We start from the raw sequence: 10,113 nt of genomic DNA, 5'->3' as shown, positions 1-10,113 counted from the left end.
ATATGAGCATTCATTCTTTTAGTCTCAATTTGGTTTATATAATTGCAAGCACAAAGGATTTTAGAAAAAAGGGGTGTTATTGAAAAGGCATGAACAAACGGATATTCTTGATTCGAAAATATTTTTTCCATTGTATTGCTCAAAACAGTAGTGTGCAGGTGGGGTTCTCCCCCCCCCCCCCAAATACGTAATTCAGAAATTTTTATTAAAAGTTGAAGCAACACAGTTTACCAAAGAGTATTCTTTGCTTGGAATAAACACCACGATAACTAACAGATCTAAGGGCATCTTTACTTGACTAAGAAAATCCATGTGATGTTAAGACCATCTTCTGTTGCTGGAATGTTTTGTTTAGAATATCTTGTTTTAGGGATCAAACTGTTTACTTTACTTTCAGAGCCGTATGCATATAGGAGCCATTCACAGAATGTCTACTTAACAACTTATAGAAAATGACTGAAAGAAACCATAGATTCAGCTGCTTTTTAAAAGCCAACTTTCCCGATGAGATGATTTTTTTCCTGTTGTACTTGTCATACATTAATGTGACAAGAGAAATACTTATGATAGGTTCATATGCAAGTTTAAAATGTAAAGGCAAGAAAGCATTAAGTGAGGATATATCATCAATTTCAGACTGAAGTATTAAATCAGACTGGTTTTCTATGATGATCAATTCACATGCTGCACAGAAAAGCTGAAAGGAACAGAAATCAATCACTTAAATTCCTACTATTAAAAACAATGCAGATTTAAACATAATTAATCTATTTGTTCCCAAATGAAGCTAGTCCAGATTTAATATGTAATTTAAATCGGAAACTACTGATATAATTACTTAACAGAATATAGAAGTAAAAAAAAAAAAAAAAAATATACAGTGTTGCATATTATGCAATTTGGCCAAAACCTGAAAAGTCACAGTAACTTCAGAGAAACTTATATGCAATGTAAGTATTAGAAAAGAACTGATGTGTTACTGCTCCATCTATTAAAGTGCTTTAGTAGACAGAATGATATCTAGTATCAAACAATCAATCAGCTGTATGCGATGCTATGCCCAAATGCTAGGAAGTCTTCCCAGAGAAGAATTTCCATCCACTTAAGCAAAAGGCAGAGATCATCTTCATTCCCCAAACAACACTCCTCACTCAAAAATCCTGTTATTCAGTTTTAGAAAACTGTAAAATTCAAGCTAACACATTCCAAAAGGACTGGTGATTCTGGGCACAGATATTTGGGTGCATTGCAGCTCCTGAAAAGTGTAACTTTCAAAGAGCTTGATTCAGCACTTCCTCTTCAAAGGTGTCCCAGAAGTAAGATAACCCAAGACACCCACAAACACATTTGAGATTTCTGAAAACCCTTGCTGGTGTCACCCGACAGTGGGGGAGTAAACATTCTATCCCATGCCCTTTTCTGACCCACATCCTCAAGCTGATGCAAGCATCTACCTTAAGACGATCATGCCAGTGTAGTTCAAGCATACAGTTGGCCAAGACAAACAGACTAAAGCCCCAGCTCCACCTTACTGCCACAGCTGATCGGCTTTCAATTCAAACAGCTCCAACTCTAACCATGATCTACGAACATATGAACACCTTGCTAACATGAGCTAAACATAGCTGATGTCTTCCTGAGCACGTGGGCTGGAAGAGAAAGCCTACTTAGTTCCAAATCACAGAAACACAGAATAATTCATGTTGGGAGGGACCTCCAAGGGAGCATCTGGCCTAATCTCCTGCTCAGTGCAACATTAACAACACTGAATCCAGAACAGGTTGCTCAGGGCTTTGTCTGGATCTTGAAAACCATCAAAGACAGAGATTTCTGGGATCTCTGGGAGTAATCTGTTCCAACGCTTGACTATCCTCACAGTGAAAAAACAAAATCTCCCATTTCAATTTATGACCACTGACTCTCATCCTCCTGCTGTGCAGTTTTAAGTGAGCTTGGCTCCACCTTCTTGGGAACTTCTTAGGTACTGGAAGGCTGCTGTTAGGTTCCCCCAAAGTCTTCTCTTTTCCAGGCTGAACCTGTCCAGCTCCCTCAGCCTCCCCTCCTGGAGTACACACTCCAGTGTATTTTGCCATGATTTAACTGTAAAATTAGTCATTTTCTTTTGCTCACCTTCTGTAATGTGTTAAAGATAATACAGAACCTCTAATCAAAAAAGTATAAATTTAGGATATTTATATAGTTACTCATTAAAGCAGTCTGGAAACAAAAGGGTAAAATAACTACAGGTTTGTCTTGGTGACATTTCTCCACAAAGAAAATAAACACTCCAGGTGGGAGGGAATGCATTCTGTAGGTATTTGGAAAAATCTATTTAAAAAAAAATGTTCTTGAGAAAGACAGGAGGAAACCTCTGTGTGTTACATCCCAAAAGAAAACACATGGAACTACTCCAAAGGGGAGGGGCCCATTATTTCATTAACACTTTTCAAGAATAACAATAAGAGCAATAAGATTTTTTTCGTAACAAAGCGATCAATGCCTCCCAGCATGAAGTGCCAGTTCCATTTATCTGGTACTCTGAAATTCATCCGGGGGGACACACAAAAACGGAAGCAGAGCTTTAGAGAGACATGACTGTCATTTGAAACATAAACTGCCACCAAGATATTACATAACTTGTAGAATAAAAACAACTTTCAAGCATAAATACTTTTAGCAATTCACTTTGATAACTTCAAGGGAAAAAAACGCCAAAAATCCACTTACCTTTTGACTACTATGGAAAGTTTAATTAATTCCAATGTATCCATTTGTTCACAGACATTTTGAATTTTAACTGATTTTTCCTTCCAAGGCAGAAGTTGTATCATGAGAACATCAGATGATACTTTTCTCAAACCCAAGAAAAGAAAGTCACAGTTTACATGAACAATACATGACTTGAATCCATGAATTCCCAATTGTGTAAAGGTATGCATGTTACTACTTACAGGGGAAATAAAGAGATAGTGACATTTTTATATTTATCTTTGAAAACTTCATTGAAAACTTGTACTTTTGAAGCTAATCAGGTTTGTTTGCTTTGTTTTATTAGAAAAAATACTCAGGCAAGGTCTACAATCATCTGTCAATTATAAATGACTTACAAGAAACTCATGAAGCAATAAAATTAAAAAAATACAAATACAAACTATATCTGAAACACTTCTATTTGGCAATTTTATAACAAATTCAAAAAAAGAAACAAAGATTACGGATTACTTTATAGGTACAGAAAAAGCAGTAGGTGAAGTGCTCAAGCAAAAAAAAAAACCCAAAACACTGCATTTTTTCAAAAATAAAGTCACATCACTACAGATTTTATGAATAATACCCTTATTAAACAACCATTCCAGAACATCTTATATTAGTGGTGCTTTTAATCTGCACTTCATTTTGTTTGATAAGATTTTTTTTTTGTGTATATAAGTAACATTTTTAACCCATTGGAGCTAAGCAAGACTCTCATGTCAGTACCAATGCAGAATGCATTTGTATTATATTAGGATATACTCACTTCTGCAACCAAAGGGTTACTTTAAGTTTTATTCTATTTAATAAAAATTTAGTGTAAAAACTGCTGGTTATTAGTTTCACTGTAGTAAATTCCTCCCCAATAAGGAGGACTAACTCTGCAGTTTGACTGCATATATCCATACAAATTTTACATATTAGTTCCTTCCAATAGTAAGGAAAAAACTAATTTCACGTTCACTATTAGAAAGGAGCGCCATGAATTAATTATGGGTACTATTCATCCCTCTAAGATTTCTGGGAAGGATGTTCAATGTATTTTTGTTCTTACAACAGATATTAACAGTAGTATATAGTCCCTTAGGTATGTAAAAGAAGGGTTTTTTTATTGTTAAGGAAGGTGCTTTTTTTAAACAATTCTTCTGGCAGCACTAGTGAATTACAATATCCTTCAATATTATTTCTACCGTAATATATACATTTTAACTTTCATGCCTCTAGAAAAACATCTACAGTACATTTCATAATATAAAAATATATTACAAATCTGCTGAAGTATTTACAAGCAATGTCCTATTATCTATATGCAACATTTTTGTCTCCATACAAAGACTAACAGGTTAGACACATCTCTATTTGTCAGTTAAAAAAATCCATGGCTTCTTGCTTATTAAGCAAGAAAATGATTTTACTTTCCTTTTCAAAGCCAACTTTGGTGCATAAAGGATTGATTTTCTAGATTTTTTTTTTAAAAAATACCATTTTCTTTACATCTAGAAAACATTAGGCCAAATAAAAAAGTATACTTTACAAGTGAATGGCGATCCTAAAGGGTCAAAAAAGTAAAATAAACCACCAATAACACTAACTGCTTAAGTAGAGGTTTTTCAAAAACCATCCATTTATACGGATCACATAAAAGCAGATCTCATTAACATACTATACTACTCCTGAAAAGGGGGTCAGACATACTGCAACACTCTCAACATCTTTAAACTGTACTATATGTATTCATAGTTGATTGGAAAAGACAAGCATTCCATCAACATTTGTTTAAACATTATAATCCAACATATTTTAGGGATCTGCAAAAGGACAAGAGATTACAAATGACGAATGATTACTATCCACCATACTCAAAGGGCAACAGGATAATCCCTTGGTAGCTGTTTTATTGTCTGGCATGTGTTATCTTCAGTTAACATTGACAAGAAGCCTTAATAGCTTGTTAACAGTTCTCCTGGGAATTGTGAGTAAATGGTGATGGTTACTCTTTCTTTTCATCAAATATAAACTACTGTATTCACTAAAGAAAAAAGCAGCTTAAAGAAGCAAGCATGCAAAGCCTTTTAGTTGTTCCACTAAGTTGCCAGAAGAGTGTTTGCTCAGTCTCCCACTGTACCATTCCATGAAAATGTGGATATACAGTAATATATTAATATATTCCACGGAAGCATCAACTTCATTCACAGAATGTTTACACTAAGCATAAATATTTATCTAAGGAAAAAAAAAAAAAAAAAGGATGGGATTTGACTAATGTGCAACTTTGTTTCTAAATCCATTGTCAGTGACTAAGACTGCAGGTGTCCCCACTTGCTTGGTTTTTACCTCTTCAACCTCTTCTGGGGCATTGTTCTGTAAAAGAAGATAGTACAGTTTTACATAAAGACCCTGAGACGTAAATTCGAGTCAGCTAGAGTATACTATGAAATCATGACTACATAAAATCTACTTTCATTTAATTTGATTAAAACTGAAAGCCATTTTAGGTGATCCCATATCAGCATACATTTCAGATAATTATTTCAAACTTTCTATTGGAGTCATCATTTTAGCATGACATTCATAGCTGTCACTGAATTCCCTTAACCACTTTTTCCCCCTGTAAAGTTTTGGTCTTCAACTTTATTTCTTTGTCTCCCACATTTGGTCCCAAAGCTCTTTTTAATCACACACTGAACTATACTGCTAAAAATCTAGTACAACATTATGTGAGGGGACCTTAATTTTATTTGGGAGAGGTAGAAAGGGTTGCTCATTTTTCCCCAAGGACTTAATCCCAAAGATCATTACATTTTTATTTTAAAAGGTTATTTTTTCCTTTTCAAATCAAATTAATCTATCAAGTTCTGTGAAGATAATCAATATAAAGATGATTAACACCTAAATTAGATTACAAAACAGTCACTGTGTTAAGCAGTTTTAAAACACACAATCCAATTTCCTCGTAACATTTTTTGATTTACTGTTAACATCAGTAGTTCATATACTAAAGTAAGTATTTTAAATACTTACATTTACAAAGATAGATATAGTATGATGATTTATTTTCATATTGTAAACCAAGTTTTCATTAATTTGATTAGTGAAATACACTGAATATTAAAGGTGAACTGAAAGGCTTATCGCATATCAAGACCTCAGATTAGTGTTTTAGTTACTCCTTTAGACACTAGGTCACTGGATGTTAAGGAAGAAACATAGGAACACTGAACTTTGGTTATGGCAGAAAAACTTTTTTTTTCTTTCTGACCCATTTTCATGAATTTTTAATATAAGCCCATAAATATGTAACTTTACATGTTCAAAAACTTAAGAGTGAATTAAGCATTTCAGATTACCTTTAAAACTGTACACACACAGAACTGTGGGTACTGACAATTATGTGAGCACACTAATAAAGAGGGGGGGGGGAAATCAGGAAATTATTAGAAACAAGATGGATTAGAAGCCAATCTGAAGTCCTAAAAACACGAATGTGAATGCAGCTTAAAGACATGTACTGTTCCCTTCTGTCCCCCTCTAAAGAATCTTGTATTAAAAAATAACAGTACTTGTATACAAGTACAGATTTCAAGGTAATACTGCGTGTATTACAGTTGAATATAAAATATGTAAAGATAAATTTGGACTTTAAAAAAATTGGTATACAAACCAGTATGTGATCTTAACAGAAGTGATCTTTCAGGATTCCACTGTATGTACCTCCTTTACTAGAATTTCTGTACACCAAGCACAAAAAAGTAAAATACACTTGGTAAATACACACATTCCCCGTTTCTCAGTAACTAGAGTTCAGTTCAAGAAGTTAAGTAATTCTGAAACAACTTAAGACCTCAGAACTTAACTCCTGGACGCTGACAGGATCGAGGCTCCCTGGTCTGGTGTATAATGCATTAGCAATCCTGACTTTCCAACGTCTAAAAGTTAAGTGAGGCTTAAGACTATATTTAAGTAAAGAAAGTTTCAAAATTAGGACATTACCTGTATATGTTTGGGTCCAGAAGCAAGGCAGTATCTTTTGGTAGTTTTGATAAATGAACTACTTTAGTTTTTAACTGATGTCGCTCACTTTCATTTACCCACACATCAGGCAGACTATGAATAAATAAATAAAATAAAAATATTCAAAAAAGATCAACCGTTTTTCTTACCATAAATTCATGCGGTAAACTAGTACATATGAAGTTTTTAAAGTAATCTTCACATTTCACTGGATAAAAAGCATCTTCACTGGAGCGAGGAAAAGACAGCCAATCTTTACACATTATACTTCAAAGTTTTTTCAAGTTCTCAGTGTGAAAAAAATACTAAACAGAATTCAGATTATTCCAGAAGAATACTAAACCAAACATACAATGGTAATGGCATTACATTCTCCATTTTAACAATTTATGTGAAAATGCGTAGCAGGAAACAAAATCAGATCTTTTAAAATACTTTATTTTACTGGGCATAAAATTCTTTGATGCTGTCAAAGTAAAGGCCAGAATATACTGCAAGCACTGAGCTTCAAGTTACACTAATTTACTTGCTCCAAGTTCAAAGCTTTCAATGTCAAAATGCTCCAATTTTGCTGAAGTTAATTGTTTGATTACCTTCTGAGGAAATGCAGGCAATCACCACAAAATATTTTGGCTATGTAACAGTTCTCACTGTGACATGGAATAAAACTTGGTCTTTATACATTAAAGGGAATTGTTGCTTCAGTGCCACTTGCAGTGAAACTTGGGGAAGGTGGCCGGAGATAACATACACAATTGATCTACGTTTTGTACTTAAATTCTTTGAAACTAAACATGCCTACTTCAGAGTGGCTTATTGCATTATTGCTTCTTTTACTGAAAACACATTGGGTTTTTAAGGCCCTGCTGAGGTTTTCAGGTAACACATTGTTAAGAGAGGCACTGGGCTCGCAGAGGTCATCAGTGTCTTACTGAAAACCCGCTTTTCTGCCTCCTTCCAAAAGTTAGCATTGACCACGGGTATGCAGAACAAACAAGTGATCCATTTTTCTTCCACTACTGGGAAAAAAAAAACCCACCCAAAATACAAAAAAAGAAAACAACACACCAAACAAAAAACAAACAAAAAACCCCAAACAACCCAGCAACCCCTGAGATTTTCAGCCCACATAATTTTTTTTTAATTTTTTTTTTTTTAACATGACCTAGGAGCCAAAAATTAATTTCATATTGGGGAAAGTTTAAGTTTGCAATTAAGAATTCTAACATTTTGAAACAAGTTTCAAATTGAGAAACCCAACATTTAAGACTATCTAAACAGTTCTTTTTCTGACCAAAGCTATATGCAATTTTACAGACTGTTGCAAATTATTAAACTGAATCTCTATTTTTCAGCAATGAAAATCAGCTGCAACTCAAATTCAATTTTTTTGGGTAAGCCATCCAAAAAAATGAAATGAAACAGAGAAATTCTACCCCAGTAGGAAAAGGAGTTTCTCCAATGATACTTTTCCCTTTTCAGATGAAGGTGGAAGAAAAAAAGAAAAAAGAGGGGGAAGAAAATTTAAAAAAACACCCAGGAGGCAATCCATATATCTACTAAGGTTTAATACAGATCTTGAAAGGTCAAAAAACATCGTAAGACTTTTTTTTAAATAAAGCCAAAATCAGTTTTTTTGACAAGCAACATTTGGAAGACATTTTTAGTATAAGCTATATGCTGAAGATGCAAAACGACACAGACAGCAAATAAGAAAAAACTTTCACATGCAAAGACTATTTGAAATATACATAAAGACAACAACTTGGTAAGCTAAGAAGTACTGGCACAAAGAATAAATTCCTGCTCTAAAAAAAAAATTTTTAAAGTTATTTCCCTCTTGTATAGGAAACAGGTTAAACACGAATGTTTACTTTTCCTGGAAAAATACTTAATGTACAGAGAACCTGGAGCAGTTTAACAGTTTTTCAAGATGACTCAGAATAGAAGAAGTTAAATCATTATTACTAGCTCCATCTGAAAGGCTGATGAACAGCTCAGCACAATGGAAAGTAATCATCATGACTGCATTCAACTTCTCTGAAGTGTGAGTACATGCACTGTGTAAGACAGACGGATGACATGAGCCACGATACCTTGCATTTGCTGTTCTTAACTGTAATAATCAAGATTAAATTGAATCTACCGAATACTCAATAACTCAAAACTACATCATTCAGTGCAGGAAATATACCCTTTACCTAACCCAACCAAGGTGCAAGAAATATCAATATAAAACACCTTATTCCTTTGACCTGACCAATCAAATCTCCATTCTATCGGGGATGTCTTAACATTACTGAATAACTTGTCTTCTCCAATGAAGAGATTCTAATATTGTATTCATCTGCATGAGCAAAACACTCATATTTTAATAAAAATAATTTCAGAATGTTGTTACATATAGTATTACCAGCTGTCCTAAAAGGAAGCAAAAAACTACACTTTTTACTAGAATATTTTAGTTATTCTCTCCCAAGTTGAACTGAAACTTGCAGTCTACAAGTGCTGCAATGAGCAGCTAAAGCTACAGACACTTCAAAATAGCACCAAAATGCCAAACATTGCTGCAGATAACTTATCAGCAACCCTAGTCCTCTGAGAATAAAAGTTATAAGAGATTCACACTGCCAAGTTCGCACTGCTGCGCATGACTAACTGGGGCACTACAAAACTGAGTAATTTAAACCACTTCAAAGCAAAAGGTAAATTTCTGTTATGCTAAGGCTTTGCATCACCATCCCACTCAATCACTTAAAAGCACCACTGAATCCAAGAGACCCCATTATTCTAAAAGTTAATTGCATGAACTATGACTATTTCATCTGAAACTTAGATATCCTTACCTAATGAATTCTACCAATTTAGAGATATCTTCCTGGTAAAACTGAAATTCCTTTTACGAGCGAGCCTCTAAACCTGCATGTCCTACCTAATTATGCAGCTATTCATCTTAGTGTGAACTAAATGTCTCAGTAACTTCCATCTTAATGTGAACTAAACATCCCAGTAACTTCATCTGTATGCAGGACTATGGATCCAGGAATCAGTATGCAGGACTATGAATCCCAAGAGATAAATGCTATTATAATTATTCTTACCTTTAAAAGGAAAAGTAGTTAATCGCCTTAAAACTTGTGGAAAACATGGAGCATACAGCTACTGCCTCTCCTAAAACTACACTGCCTACTGCTCTCCTACAGCACAGTGGAAACCAAACATTTTATCTTAATTATATGGAAAAGTAGAATAAAAGTTACATATAAATTCTTTTCTGTGTCAGAAGAAAGAGATGAGATCTCAGCTATTTCAAAGAAGTAGATAAATTATTTCTGAAGTACACTTACTACT

General features: G+C 34.1%; 1 protein-coding gene across 2 annotated transcripts in view; it reads right to left on the bottom strand.

Moving 5' to 3' along the window:
• Positions 1–2,975: 2,975 nt before the first annotated feature.
• The window catches only part of AEBP2 (AE binding protein 2), a 54,474-nt gene continuing 47,336 nt past the window's right edge, over positions 2,976–10,113 (bottom strand). Inside the window, exons 7-9 of one of the 2 annotated variants that reach the window (XM_076342442.1) lie at positions 6,742–6,855; positions 6,413–6,479; positions 2,976–5,112 (exon numbers count right to left, since the gene is read on the bottom strand). In XM_076342442.1, the coding sequence (XP_076198557.1) occupies positions 6,425–6,479; positions 6,742–6,855 (169 nt within the window). In that variant the 3' untranslated portion in view covers positions 2,976–5,112; positions 6,413–6,424. The remainder of the gene's footprint in view (positions 5,113–6,412; positions 6,480–6,741; positions 6,856–10,113) is intronic. The other variant, XM_076342453.1, reaches the window with a different exon arrangement.

This window comes from Aptenodytes patagonicus, chromosome 1 (genome assembly GCF_965638725.1).
Source record: "Aptenodytes patagonicus chromosome 1, bAptPat1.pri.cur, whole genome shotgun sequence".
Lineage (NCBI taxonomy): Eukaryota > Metazoa > Chordata > Aves > Sphenisciformes > Spheniscidae > Aptenodytes > Aptenodytes patagonicus.
This window is presented reverse-complemented; position numbering and strand designations above follow the sequence as displayed.